Source organism: Muntiacus reevesi, chromosome 15 (assembly GCF_963930625.1).
Source record: "Muntiacus reevesi chromosome 15, mMunRee1.1, whole genome shotgun sequence".
Lineage (NCBI taxonomy): Eukaryota > Metazoa > Chordata > Mammalia > Artiodactyla > Cervidae > Muntiacus > Muntiacus reevesi.
The window spans coordinates 20,259,195-20,278,298 of record NC_089263.1 but is presented as its reverse complement, the minus strand read 5'-3'; the positions used below and the strand labels follow the sequence as shown (position 1 = coordinate 20,278,298).

At 41.5% G+C, this 19,104-nt stretch overlaps 1 protein-coding gene across 1 annotated transcript in view; it reads left to right on the top strand.

Annotated features, from left to right (window-relative positions):
• Positions 1 to 19,104, top strand: part of BLM (BLM RecQ like helicase) — a 55,487-nt gene that overhangs the window by 18,206 nt on the left and 18,177 nt on the right. Inside the window, 4 exon segments of the mRNA XM_065906406.1 lie at positions 3,704 to 3,810; positions 5,316 to 5,476; positions 13,117 to 13,312; positions 16,467 to 16,657. Of these exon segments, the coding sequence (XP_065762478.1) occupies positions 3,704 to 3,810; positions 5,316 to 5,476; positions 13,117 to 13,312; positions 16,467 to 16,657 (655 nt within the window).

Below are 19,104 nucleotides of genomic sequence, written 5' to 3'. Positions count from 1 at the left end.
ACCTTTTGAGAGCTTTCCAAAGTGGCTGCACCATTTTTCATTCCCACCAGTGATATAGTGGATTCTGATTCCACCAGAATGTGCTTTTGTCTCCCCTTTTTTGACCCAAAACTTTTTTGTTTAATGCATAAAACACTGTTCTGAAATTAAAGTATAGTGTAAAATGTAGGGGAAATCAGTAAGGACTTTCTTGTGTATAATCATTTCAGCATTCCTATCGGTAGGGAGACTCATGTACCATTCCCAGCTTAAGCCCAAATCATATCAAGTTTTTAAATTACCTACATCATTTGTATTCCTGGGCGATTCTTTTTATGCCTAAATTTTATCAGGACTGCCATTTCCTTTGCTGTGGCAGTGATTATAAATAATTAATTGAGAACAATCAAAATAGTCTATGGGTGTATCAAGTCTCTCATCTCCTGTCTGGCTGCAGTCTGCCACACAGTCTTCTGCCATCCCAAGCACTAAAAGATCTCTTAGTGTTTTGTACATGTACATGATGTCTTAAAGAGGGATAGTTTCACAGTACTGTTTAGCGGTCATCTCACAAGATGGCGTGCATAATGCATTTCATGACAATAGGAATGAAAGAAGCCAGTTTCATAAAGTGAGCATCAACTTCTCTCCCGCCACCTTCCTGTCAGTATATCTGAAATCAGATCATCCCAATAAAAGCCAGAATACTTTTTTCCTGTTGTTGTACTTTACTCTTAATAGAAATGTGTAAAGCACTGAGAGACAGGAAGCCCTACCTGGGTTCTCTGGTCCTTGGATTAGAGAAAGTTGCACCTACACCCATACTACATTTCAGTCATTTTGTTTGGAGGTTTTTACATCTGGAACAATGCACATGGTAAAGTTTAGAATGGGTGAAAAGTAAAGTTTGTTTTTCAAAAGTGAGAGACAATTGTAAAAGGGAAAAAATGGGGCAGGAGTATCGAGCAGAAAGGGCTTCCCTAGTCGCTCAGCAGTAAAGACTCTGCCTGCCTTGCAGGAGATTTGGGTTCATCCCTGGGTCGGGAAGTTTCCCTGCACAAGGAAATGGTAACCCACTCCAGTATTCTTGCCTGGAGAATCCCATGGACAGAGGAGCCTGGTGGGCTACAGTTCATGGGGTCGCAAAGAGTCAGACACAACTTAGCAACTCAACAACGAGGAGCAGAATAGTCCTGATTACCAGCATTCTCAGACCCATCTTTTCTTGTTTGTCTTTAATATTTGTTTATATATTTGGCTGTGCCGGGTCCTTGTTGTATCATGCAGGGTCTTTTGTTGTGGTGTGCTGGGGCTCAGTAGTTGCAGCTCAAGGGCTTAGTTGCCCCATAGCATGTGGGACCTTAGTTCCCCCACCAGGAATTGAACCCATGTCCCCTGCATTGGAAGGCAAATTCTTAACCACTGGACCACGAGGGGGGTCCCTCAGATCCGTCTTTTAGGGGAAAATTCATACATGTGAAAACAGAATCTGGAAATTGATTCCTGTAAAATTATCTTCGCTCATGTACCTTTAGAAAGTCTTTGTGAACTCCTAGGGGTATACGTACCCCAAATTTAGACCACTGATTTGGAAGAAGTTGAACTGTGGTTTAGAACTCTGAAAAGAGGTCTAAGGTGGGAGTGGAGTTGGAACTCACAGGTGTGATATTTGGATGCTGTTTAAAGCAGTGAGAGTACAGTCCCTGAAGAGGATAATACAGGGGAAGAAGGAAAGAGCCAAGCGTTTGGGGAGCTGATTCTCCTGTAAGTGGGGAGAAACCCCACGGGTGTGAGAGTTGATAGAGGTTTTGGTAAGGCTAGCAAACAGCAGAGAGTGACCAGGAAAGGTAAGAGAATGAGATCCGACAGAAGACCAGGGCAGGTACCAGACGTAGTTGATTTCTGCTGCCTGCTGTGTGGCCACCTTATCTGCATAGCGGTCCCCTCAGGAACATGCCTGCCTCACATGTGAAGCATTCTTTAGTCCTGAAATTAACTGTTTATCTTGATGTCAGTGGCAACCAAACCTGGGCCCATCTAGCTTGAACTTAGATAGAAAGACAGAAAGGCAGTGGTTTTAGTCCCCATCTTTCCTTCCTCTGATCCCTACCCACTGTGTATAGACCACCTGCTTACCACAGGTTATTGCAGTTCACGATCTTCGTTCCCTTCCATACACCCAGGCACTGAGATGTCTTCATTCTCTAACCATAACGCCTTAGTTCATTTTTTTCTCTCCTTCCAGGGGCCATGTTGGAACCTGGTGCAGATTCAGGGTCTCCCCAGGGCCAAGGACCCTATAACAATTCCATCATTCTTCTCTAGTTTCTCAAAGCTCTGATAAAGCAATTTTGGTAGAATGGTAATGCCAAAAGCCAGTTGGTTGGGCGAACAAGAGGATTCTGAGAAACCTGCCTTTGGAGGGAGAGAACAAAGTGGGACGCCAGCTGCAGTGGAACATAGCAAGGGTCAAGCGAAGCTTTTGTTGTTTTCAGGATTGGAAGGTCCAGGTACACACACAGAGATAAAAGGGAAGAGTTCACAGAAGAGACTAAAGCACAAGAAAGGAGATAATGGAGAGGTAGAGCTCACAAAGCAGATAGGGGACGTGGGGGACCAAGAGCGAAAGCCAGAGGATGAAGAGCATGTCCGTCTCAGAGTCAGTCATGTCCCCTTCTGAGCACAGAGCAAAGGGCAGTGATCAGGGTCTGCAGACTTCACCTCCTGAGGCCTTGCAGCCAGCTTTCCACTCTTGGTATGTGTGCGTGCCTAGTCGCTTCAGTTGTGTCTGACTCTGCCACCCCATGGACTGTAGCCTACCAGGCTCTTCTGTCCATGGGGTTCTCCTGGCAGGAATACTGAAGTGGGTTGCCATGCCCTCCTCCAGGAGATCTTCCTGACCCAGGGCTCAAACCCACGTCCCTTGGCATCCCCTTCACTGGCCGGCAGGTTCTTTGCCACTAGCACCACCTGGGAAGCCCCCACTTCTTCTGTGCAGTTAGAATTGGGAGATGTTGGTAGCCTAAAGTTAGGTCTGGTTTCTCTATGAATTTCTTCATCTTTTAAATAATGTTTTAACCATCTCTGCTTTTAATCTACCTTGTTTTTGGAAACTGGGCTCCTGTCTTTTATGCATATTTTTTTCTTTTGCCGTCCTTCTGATTGTCATCGAGAACCATAGACACACCCTCCTTATCACCATTCTTAATCTTTAACCTAATTTCCAGCTGTGTTTTATTATGTAAGTTGCCAGTAGTTATATTCACTTTAAGACAACTTGATGATTAGGTTTGCATTGTAGAAAACCAGTGCTTAATTTTTTTTATAATTTTGTTCATTTACTTATTTTGGCTGTGCTGGGTCTTTGTTCCTGTGAGAACTTTTCTCTAGTTTTGGAGAGTGGGGGCAACTCTCTTAGTTGTGGTATACGGGCTTCTCATTGCAGTGGCTTCTCGTGGAGCACGGGCTCTAGGGCAGTTGAGCATCAGTAGTTGCAGCTTCCAGGCCCTGGAGCATAGGCTCAGTAGCTGTGGCGCACAGGCTTGGTCTCTCTGAAGCATGTGGAATCTTCTGGACCAGGGATCAAACCTGTGTTTCCTGCTTTTGCAGGTAGATTCTTTACCACTGAGCCACCAGGGAAGCCCAGTCAGCGTTCAGTTTTTGAAGGTGTCTAAACCTATATTTTCTCATAATAGTGAAATCTTATGTTTCTGACTTCTTTTAGGTTTAGCATGAGCTTCAACAGACACAATCTAAAATACTACGTGTTACCCAAAAAGCCTAAAAAGGTGGCATTTGATTGCTTAGAATGGATCAGAAAGCATCACCCATGTGAGTACAGCCTTGTGATGAATTATGTCTAGAAGTGATAAATAAATGTCTTTAGTACCACAGTTGAAAATATAAAATCGCGTATTAAGCATTTCTTTTCTCATCATGGTAGCACTAACTTACTGTTTATAGCGCAAAATATTGCAGCTCTCTCAGTTCTGAAAATTAGAAAATCTCATTTGGCTTGCTAGCAATAACCCCTCATAAAAAGCATATTAAATACCCCCTCCTACACACCTGTATTATTCGTGGTTCCAGTCTTCTTCTGACTGCTATCAGTGTGTGAATTATGCAGCTCTCTTCTAGTGCCTTCTCCCAAGTGTGTCTGCCTTTGAGTCCTGTTAACTAAAATGAGATTCCAAAATTCATGGTAGTTTTCCATGTAACCTCTTAGCTACTTTTCCATGGAGCATTTTTTGTTGTTGTTGTTAAACATCTCTATTTTATTTTTTAAAATTAGTATACACATTTGTTTCAGTAAATCAAACAATACAGAGATAGGTCAAGGAAAAAGTAATTTCCTTTTCCATCCCACCCCCCACCCCCCACCACCCAGGGAGCTAATATAAATAGCCTTGTGTGTATATCTGTATCTTTGGCTCTTCCACAGAGAGGTGTCTTTTACTTTACTGCCTTTTATTTTCTGATTTTTAAAAATAACGTGCATACAAATGGCAGTAAATATAGTGAAGAGAATTTAGAAAGGAAGGAAAGAAAGAATCAAAAGACAAACCTTACCATGGGACAAGTTAAGGTACTCTTACCATTGTGGCTTATTTCCTTCCGGTAATGTTCGTGTGTTTTTCTCTCCATTAGCCTACTGTATATACAGTGTTTGCTACCCTTTACCTCTTAAATCTTAAACATGTTCCCATGTCTTTTTAAAAAACTTAGAAAACACTGAATGATTGCTTGTAATTTTCTTTCTTAATTGTGTCCTATGTTGGCCCTTAAAATTTTTTTTTTAATCTTAAAATCTATAGAGCCTTCCCTGGTGGTCCAGTGATTAAGAGTCTGCACTTCCACCTGCAGGGGGCCAGGGTTCAATCCGTGGTTGGGGAACTAAGATCCTGCTTGCTGCACAATGCAGCCAAAAATTGTAAACAAAACTTCTTAAATAAGTCCTTGGGTCACTTTATTTCTTCGATTTGTTTCCCAGAAGGAAACTGAGTCAAAAGGAAGGAGAGTTTCTAAGGCTCTTGATACATATTACCATATGCTTTCTACAAAGTCTCTGTAGGAGTTCCTTCCTATTGTATAGCCAGTGAGAAACAGAGCCAGGCTGCCTCAGGTCCGTTTGGAGGAACAGGATTGCAAGTCAAACCTTGTCATTTGCAGCATATGTTATTCCTTGCTTGACTTATTCTACCTGTGTGATTCTCCTCTGCTGTCAGAAAACTGAAGGTCTATTTACAGTTCAGACAATTCTAAGAACATCGTGTAAGTTACCTCGTTGTTTATGTTACATGTCCTCATTTCACAAGACTGTTTTGGTTTCTTGGCAGATGACTCAGGGATAATTTACTGCCTCTCCAGGCGAGAATGTGACACAATGGCTGAAACATTACAGAAGGATGGCCTTGCTGCCCTGGCTTATCACGCCGGCCTCAGTGACTCCGCCAGAGATGAAGTACAGCACAAGTGGATTAATCAGGATGGCTGCCAGGTAACATCTCTTAACATAAAGGAAACAATATTTTACAGTATATAAGCCACCTTGGATGGAAAATTGTTTTTACCTTAAAGGTGAAAGTGAAGTCACTCAGTCATGTCCGACTCTTTGCGACCCCATGGACTGTAGTCTGCCAGGTTCCTTCGTCCTTAAGGGTAGTAAGCATCAAAATAAGGCGGATTTAAAAGGAGATCTTTGAGACATCTAAAGTTGCTTTTTCTTTCTTAAATTAAAAAAAATTTTTTTTTTTAAATTTTATTGGGATGTAATTCACATACCATAAAATTCTCCCTCCCAAAGTTTACAAGCAGTGGTTTTTAGTATATTCACAAAGTTGTGCAACCATTACCACTGTCTAATTCCAGAACATTCCATCATCCCAGAAAGAAACCGCATATCCACTAGCCATCACTCCCCACACCCCCAACCCCCAGTTCACTAATCTGTTAACTACTATTAATCTGTCTCTATAGAGTTTCCTATCCTGGACATTTCATACAAATGGAATCATACAGTATGCATTCTTCTGTGACAGATTTGTCTTACTTAGCATGTTTTCGAGATTTATCCACATTGTAGTATGTATCAGTACTTGACTCCTTTTTGTGTCTAGATAATATTCCATTGTATGAGGTACTACATTTGTTATCTGTTCATCAGTTGGAAGACATCTGGGTTGTATCCACTGTGTAACTCTTGTGAATAATGCTTCTGTGCAAGTTTTTGTGTAAACATATGTTCAGTTCTGTTGGGTAAATACCTAGGAGTGGAGGGACTTCCCTGATGATACAACGGATAACAATCCACCTGCCAGTCAGGGGACACGGGTTCCATCCCTGGTCTGGGAAGAGTACACATGCCTCGGAGCAGCTAAGCCCAGGTACCACAGCTACTGAGCCTGTGCTCTAGGGCCCTCAAACTGCATCTCCTGAAGCCCTCGAGCCTAAACCTGGGCCCTACAACCCCAGTGAGCAGCCCAAGCACCGCAACGAAGGTGAGCCCCTGCCCGCCACAACTAGAGAACACCCGAGCACAGCAACAGGCCTAGCACAGCCGAAAGTAAATAATTAATTTATTTATTTATAAATAAATAAATACCTAGAAGTAGAATTGCTTAGTCCTATGGAAATTCACTGTTTAACTCTTTAAGAAACTGTCTTCCAAAGCAGTTATAAAGTTATACATCCAGCAATGTATGAGGTTCCAGTGCCTCCACCTCACCAACACTAATCATTTTCCTTTTTTTTACTATATCCATCCTGGTGGATGTAAAGTGGTATCTCATTGTGATTTTATTTGCATCCCCTAATAACTAGTGATGCTGAGCATCTACTTCAGACAGATTTGTCACCCAGCTGGATCAAGAAAGAAGCCGATCCCATACTGTCACTTGGATAGATCCCTCTAGACACAAGGATGAATCTGAGAATGACTAAACTTTTTTTTGGAGCCCATGAAATTTTCAATTCATAAGAAAAGAAATTATTACCCTGAAGATTCAGAAAGAAAATAACTTTCAAAATTATTTTCTGAAGGAAAATAAAAGGAAGTCTTAGAGGATATCAACTTAATATCCTTAGGAAGATTTAAGAAGACTTGTATGAACTAGGAACAGTTTGCCATAAGAAGATGATATGAAAAGGCTGACATGAAGGGAAAAATTAAAATTCCATATATGCAAACAAAATGCAAGAAAAAACAAAACAAATAGAATGATATGTCAAGACACACATGGTTCAATTCAATGCAGACATTTGAATCAATGATGTAGTGAATAACTTGAGAGTATAAAGGGGAAAAAAAACATGAAAATTGAAGGAATATAAAACAAAAAAATGTGGGGTTTTTTTGCCAAACAGAAAAATGTTTAGCAACAGGGAGTAATGTTCAGCCTAAAAACAATAAGTATACCCAAGAATGAAATTGGGAGAGTTGAGATTGGTAGAATAGTCAAATGTATTATAAATAAATACATAATAAATATATAAGAAACTAAGAGTCATCTCAGAATCACTGGGGAAAAACTTAGATGTACACATAGTTCAGAATATTTGTTTGATTTACAAAGTTGTAAGAAATTGTGGGCCTTAGGAAACATCACTACGAACAAAGCTAATGGAGGTGATGGAGTTCCAGTTGAGCTATTTCAAATCCTAAAAGATGATGCTGTTAAAGTCCTGCACTCAATATATCAGCAAAGTTGGAAAACTCAGCAGTGGCCACAAGACTGGAAAAGGTCAGTTTTCATTCCAATCCTAAAGAAAGGCAATGCCAAAGAATGCTCAAACTACCACAAAATTGCACTCATCTCACACGCTAGCAAAGTAATGCTCAAAATTCTCCAAGCCAGGCTTCAGCAATACATGAACCGTGAACTTCCAGATGTTCAAGCTGGTTTTAGAAAAGGCAGAGGAACCAGAGATCAAATTGCCAACGTTCACTGGATCATCGAAAAAGCAAGAGAGTTCCAGAAAAACATCTATGTCTGCTTTATTGACTATGCCAAAGCCTTTGGCTGTGTGGATCACAGTAAACTGTGGAAAATTCTGAAAGAGATGGGAATAGCAACCACCTGACCTGCCTCTTGAGAAACCTGTATGCAGGTCAGGAAGCAACAGTTAGAACTGGACATGGAACAACAGACTGGTTCCAAATAGGAAAAGGAGTACGTCAAGGCTGTATATTGTCACCCTGTTTATTTAACTTATATGCAGACTACATCATGAGAAACGCTGGGCTGGAAGAAGCCCAAGCTGGAATCAAGATTGCCGGGAGAAATATCAATAGCTTCAGATATGCAGATGACACCAGCCTTATGGCAGAAAGTGAAGAACTAAAGAGCCTCCTGATGAAAGTGAAAGAGGAGAGTGAAAAAGTTGGCTTAAAGCTCAACATTCAGAAAACTAAGATCATGGCATCCGGTCCTGTCACTTCATGGCAGATAGATGGGGAAACAGTGGAAACAGTGGCTGACTTTATTTTTTGAGGCTCCAAAATCGCTGCAGATGGTGATTGCTGCCATGAAATTAAAAGACGCTTACTCCTTGGAGGAAAGTTGTGACCAACCTAGATAGCATATTAAGAAGCAGAGACATTACTTTGTCAACAAAGGTCCGTCTAGTCAAGGCTATGGTTTTTCCAGTAATGCACGGATGTGTGTGTGTGTGTGTTAGTCGCTCAGTCGTGTCCGACTCTTTGCGACCCCATGGACTGTAGCCCACCAGGCTCTTTTGTCCATGGGATTCTCTAGGCAAGAGTACTGGAGTGGGTTGCCATTTCCTTCTCCATTTACATGATTACTGGAAGAAAATGATATTTGCTTTTCAGATTATAAAAGTATGGATGTGAGAGTTGGACTATAAAGAAAGCTGAGTGCTGAAGAATTGATGCTTTTGAACTGTGGTGTTGAAGAAGACTCTTGAGAGTCCCTTGGACTGCAAGGAGATCCAACCAGTCCATCCTAAAGGAGATCAGTTCTGGGTGTTCATTGGAAGAACTGATGTTGAAGCTGAAACTCCAATACTTTGGCCACCTGATGCAAAGAGCTGACTCATTTGAAAAGACCTGATGCTGGGAAAGATTAAGGGCAGGAGGAGAAGTGGATGACCAGGATGAGATGGTTGGATGGCATCACTGACTCAAAGGACATCAGTTTCGGTGGACTCCGGGAGTTGGTGATGGACAGGGAGGCCTAGCGTGCTGTGGTTCATGGGGTCGCAAAGAGTTTGTCACAACTGAGCAACTGAACTGAACTGAAGAAATTGTATTCGTTAAGATAAAAAAATAGGTTATTCTATAAAGAATGAGAAACAGACTTGCCTGAGGCAGTGTCACTAAATTAAAAAAAACAGAAACATACTATGTCTAGAAGGCTGGGACTGAGGGGTTTCATGCTCAGCTTTTTGTTATATATGTTGAAAACAATAAAACGGCTTTTTCAGATATTTAGAAGTTCAGAAAATACTGGTTTTTCTTCACTGACATAACTATAGATGGCATTCTTTCCAAATTAATATTTATCTAATCAAAATTGCAGTTTTTATTTCCTTTGATGAACTTTTTTGAAAGTTTGCCTGGATGAACATTCAAGTGAAAATAACCAAAAGAATTTGGCAAGAAAATGATAACGCATGAACACTACCTTTGCAATACATTATAGATCAATGAAACAGAAATCCAAAAATAGACTAGAAACATGTAAAAACCATATATGATAAGGAAAGTATTTAAAATTAATTGGGGAGCTTCCCTGTTGGCTCAGTAGTAAAGAATCCGCCTGCCAGTGCAGAAGACATGGGTGGTCTGGGAAGACTGCACATGCCGCAGAGCAACTCAGCCAGTGCATCACAGCTACTGAGCTCATGTGCTGCAACTACTGAAGCCTGCATGCTCTAGAACCCATGCTCTGCAACAAGAGAAGTCATGACAATGAGAAGCCTGTGCACCACAACTAGAGAGTAGCTCTCCACTCCACAGCTAAAGACAGCCAACAATAAATACATTAATTAAAATTTAAAATTAATTGGGAAGCCCCTGGAGAAGGAAATGGCAACTCACTCCAGTATTCTCACCTGGAGAATTCCATGGACAGAGGCCTGGTGGGCTATAATCCATGGGGTCACAAAGAGTCAGACACGGGGGTCACAAAGAGTCAGACACTAGGGTCACAGCACAATTGGGAAGGGAAGTTTATTCAACTTGTGGCACTGGTTACCTGATGGGGAGAACTATTCTGAGTCCTCATATCAAAATTAATTACAGGTAGGGACTTCACTTGCTGTTCATGTTGAGACTCCACGCTTCCAAAGCAGGGAGCATGGGTTCAATCCCTAGTCCAAGAACAAAGATTCCACATACCACATGGCAAAAAAAAAAAAATTACAGGCAAATACAAGTACTGATATTTTTAAATGTGGAAGAGAACCTAAACTTAAAAACAAACCCTCCAGGAAGTAACTGCTTTTAATGATTGAAAACCTAAACAACTAAACAGTTCTGTATCTATAAACAAAACCAAAAGGCAACAGCAAACTGGGAATTATATCTTCAAAAATAAAACATAATGAAGACCTTGTAAAAATGTGATAAGAGAAGCATGAGTCTCAAATAGTCAATTACCTGAGGCCGTCAGGAGACTATTGGAAAGGAAGAAACTACAGAGGGCTAAATACAAATTTATTTTAAGTGCAACTTTACTAATAATCAAATTAACATTTAAAACAGATTTTTACCTTCTGTATTAGCAAACTTTTATTAACTGGCGGGAACAGTGTTGTGAGGCAATTTCCTATAGTAGTCCTGAGATCCTTCCTGGAAAACAATATGATGGACTGCACTCAAATCTGAAACAGGTGTGGAAGTTACTTTAGTGTTATTTTTAATAATTAATGTTCTGAGACCATGATTGGTTATATTGCAGTACATTCCTGCCATTAAAAATGGTTTATGAAGAGTTTTTTAATGGTATGAAAATGTTGGAATGTTAACGATAGATGAATGCAGGAAAGAATGTGATTCAAGTGTGTAATCTCAACCATAAAAAAATCGGATAGAAAACTGATAAGAAAAAAGAAGCAAGTCAATTTATCTAATTTCTTTAATTCTTTATATATATGTACGTGCTCAATTGCTCAGTCATTTCCAAGTCTTTGTGACCCCATGGACTGTAGCCTGCCAGGCTTCTCTGTCCATGGAATTTTCTAGCCAAGAATACTGAAGGGGCTTGTCATTTCCTGCTCCAGGGGATCTTCCCAACCTAGGGATCGAACCTGCGTCTCCAGCATTGCAGGCGGATTCTTTACTACTGCACTACCTGAGAAGCCCATTTATATATAGTATATTCTACAATATACATATTTTTATATATAAAACACTTTGATCAATTAATTCAGTTTTTTAAATCTAATTGTTTCTGCCTCAGAGCAGCTAATCCTCACAGTCAAGGTGTAATAACCAATTGGGCAGGCTTTATCTTATTAGATTTGTGGGATAGAATAAAACTTGGTTGGTTTTCTTCACGAAAAAATGATGGTTCCCTGAAACTTTGAAAGCCACTCAGATGTAAAGAAGGAATTATCAGTTCAGCAAAGCCAGTGTTCCCAGTTAGGAGAAGTAGAGAGGCTCAGGAGGAGTTGGTGTCATTGTCACCTCATGAGCCTGCGGGCTCCCTGGAAGGGCTGTGCTCAGCAGACCCTGGGAGGTGCACCCAGGCTTCCTGGAAACCTGTGGGCTGGCACAGCTCGCTCCACAGCCTCTCCACCTGCTCTCCCACCTCTCGAGGCTGCGGTAGACCTTCCCTTTCCAGGGAGATTCTCCTTTGATCACAGTGCCGTAAATTTCATTGGATGGATGACCTGAAGTACAGGCCATCGGTGTTCCCAGTATGGATGAGCGCTCTATCTGCCATCCATGTGCTCCGTGTTGTGCAGTTCCTGGGTCTGGTACTAACAGTGACTGAAATCATGTCATTAGCCTCAGCCTGGCTGCCACATCGTCCAGTTGTTTTTTGAAATACTCTTCTTGAAGTAGCAATTCATCTTTCTAGGTCCTAAAAAAAGACTTGCAACTTTATTTGTGTAAGGTAATTTTGCCTGGAGATACAGTGTCTTCGGCTAGGTTATAAGTCCTCAATTTGCCACTGAAACAGATAGGCTTGAAGATGATTTTTTACTAAAAACTGATTTATCAGGCTTCTGAAATTTATGTGCCACTTTGCTTCCACTGAGTAACTTGCATAGGCCAAGATCCACAGTCTCTAGTCTTTTTTTCTTTTCTAGTATAAACAGCTCTCATGCTTTTTGCTCATCTGAATTTCAATAAAAAAACTCACAAATTTTGATTCTGAAACCAGCTGATGAATAAAAGGAACCGGTGTGTGATCAGCTGGAAAAACGGTTAGTAAGTCCTGGAGCAGGTGAGAACACCACTGTTCCTGAGCCATTGGAAAAACTAGCAGCAGTGACCCCAACAGCAACAGCCCTGGGAACACCCAGAGCTTCAGAGCAACATGGTTATCAGGGCATTATGGACATCATGGCTGTGTGAGCACCACTCTCGCACATCCACATCAAAAAAATGAGAGTGCAAATTGTGGCAACACATCGGGAGGACCTTGGCTCCCGTGGTGGTAACACTTAGTCACCCAAGCAAGGGCCTGCCACACCAAGCTTCTCCCTGCCTTCTTGGGTCTGAACAGGGTTGCAAATTAACAACACTAAAATCTCTAATTAGTCGCGCTCAATAATGAAACCAAGTTATTAGAATCTTGTATAGAGTACATTTCAAAGTAAAAGAGAGGAAGACTTCCCTGGTGGTCCAGTGTTTAAGAATCCACCTGCCAATCTGAGGGACATGGTTTGATCCCTGATCTGGGAAGATTCTGTGGGGCAGCTAAGCCCGTGCGCAACTACTGAGCCCATGTGCCATAACTACTGAGCCTGCATTCTAGAGCCCAAGAGCGGCAACTAGAAAAAGCCCAAGCCCAGCCATGGCTGCCCAGGGCAGCCAAAAATAAATAACAAAATTACTTTTTAAAAAATTAAGTAAAATAGAGGATGAAGCTTTTCAAAGCATCTATTATTAAAATGTTCCTTCAGATGCATTAAGAACCTCACTGGCTTTTGCTTTTACATCAGGTTATCTGTGCGACAATTGCCTTTGGAATGGGCATTGACAAACCAGATGTGCGCTTTGTGATCCACGCCTCCCTCCCAAAGTCTGTGGAGGGTTACTACCAAGAGTCTGGCCGAGCTGGAAGAGACGGGGAGATCTCTCACTGCATACTCTTCTACACCTACCACGACGTGACCCGGCTGAAGAGGCTTATCCTGAGTAAGCTGAGCTCCCTGGGGGATTTGTGCTGTCCCAGTCAGTCCCATGACTGTCGTCCACCCCTGCAGTCATGGTGCTTTTGGTCCAGTGATCCTTAAAATAGAGGCACTTATGTAGATATGGAAGTTTTATTTTAGGTCATCTTTATGATAAAGATGTTGTTCAACCTGTTGAAGATGAAAATTTCCAAACCAGGCCTTATATACAGTCCAATCCTAAGAAATAACTCCAGTTACTAATTTCCTTTGTATCATTCCGGGCCCATTTTCTGTCTGGATCCTTGTATATAACGTATATTTCAGACATGCAGAAAGGTAAAATGGAAAAACTAATGAGCTATCATGTACCCCCATCCAGGTTAGGAAATAAACCCCCTATAGAGCCCTCTCATATCCCATCTCTTGACTTCCCCACTGGAGTTAAACAGTATCTTTTTATTTTTAATAATTTTTAAAAATTGGGGTGTAAAAAAAATTGGGGTGTAATTACTTTACGTTTTAGGCAATAACTTATGTTTGATATTTACGTTCCCAAATGCAGGTATTTCACAGTGTAAATGCTATTATATCATGCGTGTTTCCCCCCCACCCCCACCTGAAGTATTGTTGAGTTATTCAGGTGTACAACATAGTGATTTAAAGGTTATACTCTGCTTATAGTGAAAGAAAGTGAAGTCACTCAGTCATATCTGACTCTTTGTGACCCTATGGACTGTAGCCTACCAGGCTTCTCCGTCCATGGGATTTTCCAGGCAAGGGTACTGGAGTGGATTGCCGTTTCCTTCTTTGGGGGATCTTCCCTACTCAGGATTCGAACCCGGGTTTCCCGTATTGCAGGCAGACGCCTTACCCTCTGAGCCACCAGGGAAGCCCACTCTATTTATAGTTATTATATAAATGTGCTTTTTTTTTAATATATATGTATATTGACCAGATTTTTTTCTAGTCAACACTAGGGTGTAACTATGACTCCAACTAGTACACATAGCTTGACTATATAGAATTCTATAGAATCATACTCCTTGTTTATTGAACCAGTCCCCTTTTAATAGATAAATAAGTAAACTTGCCTGTTTTGAGACTACTTTTGAAGGAACTCTGGCAAAGAAAACTGAGTGTGTGAGATGACGCTTACCAAGCTCTGTGCCAAATAATGTTGACCTGTTTTGCTCATAACCAGTAGCAAGGGCAGGGTCCTAACCATTGAACTGCCAGGGAATTCCCAACCACCGACTTTAGAGATAGAGTTAGTCTCAAGAGAAAAGTGAACTTCAGAAAGGTTTTGTAACTTGCTTCCAACAGCAGCAGCAGCAGTAGCAGGAAGGGTAGTCATAGTCATGATAATGTTTCCTTAGCATACTTACTGTATACCACTGTCTTGAATGCTTTACGTACATCACTTAATGTTCACAGGACCCCTAAAAGACACTACTCTTACTCTCCTCATTTTACAGAAGAGTTTCCTCGAAATACAGAGCTAGATAAGTGGCAGAGCCCTGGTGGAATCCAGGTTCATCTGAATCCAAGATTCACCTCCCTTGCACTATACCAAGATCATTCTCAGTGAAAAAATGAAACTTTTAAACTTAGCGTGTTTTTGAAAAGAACCTATATTAAGTTAGGTCCAAATAATTTAGTAAGTATTTAAACCCTAAATACTTAGAAGCCATCTGAAAAAAATAATACTCATAAAGCAGAAAATTTTTTTAATTTCCTTTTTAACGAACCACAGTTGCTTATGAATGAAAACTATGTACATGTTGTTCTCAAATCTTAGAATCAGAATGGATGCTACCACCCTCATTTCCTGTTTCAGGTTGATTTTTTTGGAGTTAATTGTGTTCATGATAGCAACTGCCAGAACTTCAGTTTCACAATGTTATTTAGAGGGACTTCCTTAGTGATCCAGTAGTTAAGACTGTACGCTTCCAATGTAGGAGGTGAGAGTTCAATCCCTGGTCAGGGAACGAAGATCCCACATGCTGCCTGGCATGGCCAGGAAAACAAAAAAAAAATTTAATTTAAATAAAAAACAGTAACAATGTCATTAGAAGGAAAGTAGCACATCGTGAGAACTTCCCTGGTGGCTTAGTGGTAAAGAACCCGTGTACCAATGTAGGAGAGGCAGGTTCGATCTCTGGGTTGGAAAGATCCTCTGGAGAAGGCAATGGCAACCCACTCCAGTATTCTTGCCTGGGAAATCCATGGACAGAGGAGCCTGACGTACTACATTCTGTAGGGTCACAAGAGTTGGACACGACTTAGTGACTAAACAACAAGTTCATTGTGAACTACCCCAAACTAGTTGTGTATGTGGAGTTCAACAGATGTTAGGTGTTGCTGTGTTTCCCTTAAATTTAAAGTACCAACCAGCAGCCCTGTGCATTCATTGCAGCACCCACCCTGGCCCAGGAGGTCCTTCACACACAGTTTCAGAACCAGTGGCTTCACCACTTTGATCCCAAATACTCCAGAAGATGCACGGTCCAATGCCACGGCCCCAGTCTCTGCTCACTCTGGATGCTAGGTTTAGTTCATACCTGTCTTGATAAATGTAGTAAATATAGTTCAGATAGTTACCGTTGGGAATAATGAAGAGTTGCAGAATGTTTTCAGCTACTCCTGACAACCTGTGTTTATTTCTGTAAAATTAAATTCTTGGTGGTGGTTGTTCATTCCCTCAGTCGTGTTAGACTCTTTGCAACCCCATGGACTGCAGCATGCCTGGGTTCCCTGTCCTTCACCATCTCCCAGAGTTTGCTCAAACTCATGTCCAGTGAGTCAGTGATGCCATCCAGCTATCTCATCCTCTGTCGTCCCCTTCTCCTGCCTTCAATCTTGCCCAGCATCAGGGTGTTTTCCAGTGAATCACTTCTTCGCATCAGGTGGCCAAAGTTTTGGAGCTTCGCTTTAGCATCAGTCTTTCCAATGAATATTCAGGGTTGATTTCCTTTAGGACTGACTGGTTTGATCTTGCTGTCCAAGGAACTTTTAAGAGTCTTCTCTTGAGATGAATCTTGGAGATGAACATAAACATTCAGTTATTTATAATATAAATATTTAGAATTATAGGAACCTATTTTAAATACGTCTGTGGTATATTCAATTTTTCTATTTTAATAAGTATGTTTTACTATGTTCTTCATCTCTTTTAGTGGAAAAAGATGGAAACCGTCATACACGAGAGACCCACTTCAATAATTTGTATAGCATGGTACATTACTGTGAAAATATAGCAGAATGTAGGAGAATACAGCTTTTGGCTTACTTTGGTGAAAATGAATTTAATCCTCATTTTTGTAAGAAATACCCAGATGTTTCATGTGATAACTGCTGTAAAACAAAGGTAAAATAAGCAAGTTTTAAATTCTTTATAATAAGGAAATTACCAAGATTTTTTTTTTCTTCTCTTAATTTAGAAAAGTTAGATACAAGTTAGATTGCAATAAGGTCAGCCCTAAGGAGTTTAACAAGGGAACAGTGGCTTCCTCCCCATGTTAATTGGAAATAGAAACATTTTGATAATAATTCTGTGACATACCCTTACAATTCGAAGCCTGTTTAAAAAGTATATACTGTACCTGTTTCAGTGATTATAGGATATTTTAGAAATGTCATTAATCTATAAATTTCCAAAAAGATCCAGTATGGGCAGCTAGAATAACTTCCATTCGATTGTAATTACATTTAAACATCCCATTCTCAAAAGGGTTATAACTAGTATACTTATGTGTTTGAATTCAGATCAATTAGATTACTGTGTAAATTGGTTTTAAAAAACTATAAAGAATAATGGCAATTGCTTCTAGATGAGTTTGCTATCATCTCTCGTAAAAATAACCTTGGGAGGTGGTTAAATTCAATGCTTGTCTTCTCTACTTCACAGTTTATGGAGCATTTTTTTGTTTTATATATTACTTGAAATGTCTGTGCAAGGTGCTAGGGATTCACAGACAGGAGAGACAGACGTGTTTGTATTCATATTGTTGTGATGCCGTGTTATAAATCCAGTTACAGATAGGCAGCACTAGCCAAGCAGAGGGCAGTTTACTCTCTCTGGATTCCTGGCCATCTCCACCCACTATGTAGATGTGACTAATCTGTTCACTCCTTCAACAAATATTTGTTGAGTGCCTGCTCTGTGATAGACACTGTTCTAGGAGTTTGGGATATATCACCGAACAGCATATGAAGATCCCTACTCTTGTGGAGCTCACTTTCAAGCAGAGGAAGGCTGAATAAAGACAATATACGTTATAAGTACATGTGAAGAGGGAAATTGTTGCTGTTCAGTTGCTCAGTCATGTCCGACTCTTTGAGACCCCATGAACTGCAGCATGCCAAGCTTCCCTGTCCTTCATCTCCTGCAGTTTGCTCAAACTCATGTCCATTGAGTTGATGGTGCCATCCAACCATCTCATCCTCTGTTGCCCCCTTCTCCTCCTGCCCTCCATCTTTCCCAGCATCAGGGTCTTTTGAAGAGGGAAGAGCCTTGGTGAAAAGTACAGCAGCATAAAGAGTCAGGAATGATAAATGGGATTCAGGAGGCAGTGGTCCTAGTAAGTCCTATTACAGAGGAGACCTCAGCAAAAACTTGAAGGGAGTTTAGCAGAGCAGCTTTCAAATATGGGTATTCTTGGCAGAAGCCAAGACAAAAGACCCTGAGGTGGGGGTGTGCCTGTATGTTTGAGAGATAGCAAGGGAACTCACAAGCCTGTCGGGGGTTAAGAGTTAGTCAGGGGAAAGGTAACAACCAGCCAGAGCATTATCTGGAGGGCAGAGAGAGTGGCCAAGTGGAGCAACCCTCAGCAGAGGAGACCTACTGGCAGGGAAGATCAGGAGTTCGGCCTGGGGCACAGTGAGTTAGATACTCTTATCTTAGATTGAGGAATTCTGAAAAGAAACTGGTGATACTGTAACTGGGAGTGGTTGGCCTGGGGGTTGAATTGAAAAGTCATGAAAGCAGACAAAATCTTCAGTGGTTTCCATTTGCGTGGAAGAGAAGAAAATTAAAGACTGAACCTTGGTACTTCAGGAGCCTGAGGGGAAGAGGAAGAATTAGGAAAGGAGACCAGGAAAGAGAGCAAGTGAGGTAGGAAGAAGAGCAAGGCAACTAAGTGTGGAAGAGCTTCAGGGAAAAGGGAGTGCTACCAGGTCACGCACTGCTGCCAAGCCCCGTATCATAAGGACCAAGCCGTCCCCATGAATATAGCCCCCAGAAATACGGGACCTGGACGTGACCAGTTTCAGTGGAGAGGGGCAAAGCTGGAGGCAGTGTGCTTATGGAAAATTCCTTCAAGTTTTGTTTCAGGGATGAACAGAGAAACAGTAGCTGCCAGGGGAGCTGGAGTCAGGAAAAGACAGAGGTGCTGCAGTTGTGTGCTGAAAGGAACGTACCTACAGAGGATGGAAACTGATGTGTGAGGACAGGAAGGTGTGCTGAAGCAGGGTCCCTGGGTTGGCGAGGGGGGCTGGGAGCTTGTCTAGGGTACCAAGATGGGCCCAGACAGGAGCCTAGATAGTTCATCTGTGATAACAGGAAGGAAGAAGAGAAAATGTGGGAGAGGCACTGGAGACAGATGTAGTAGAGGGAGTTTGCGAAAGCTTTCTTCCCATCGATTCAGTTTTCTCAGCAAAGTAGGAAACAAGGTGAATGCAGGAAACAAGAGTGTGAAATCAGACGGGTCCACAGACTTATCTTAAAGGGCCAGAGAGTAAACGTTCCAGGCTTTGTGGGCAGTCTCTGTCCCAACTACTCAACTCTGCCGTGTTAGCCCAAAAGGGGACGTAAAA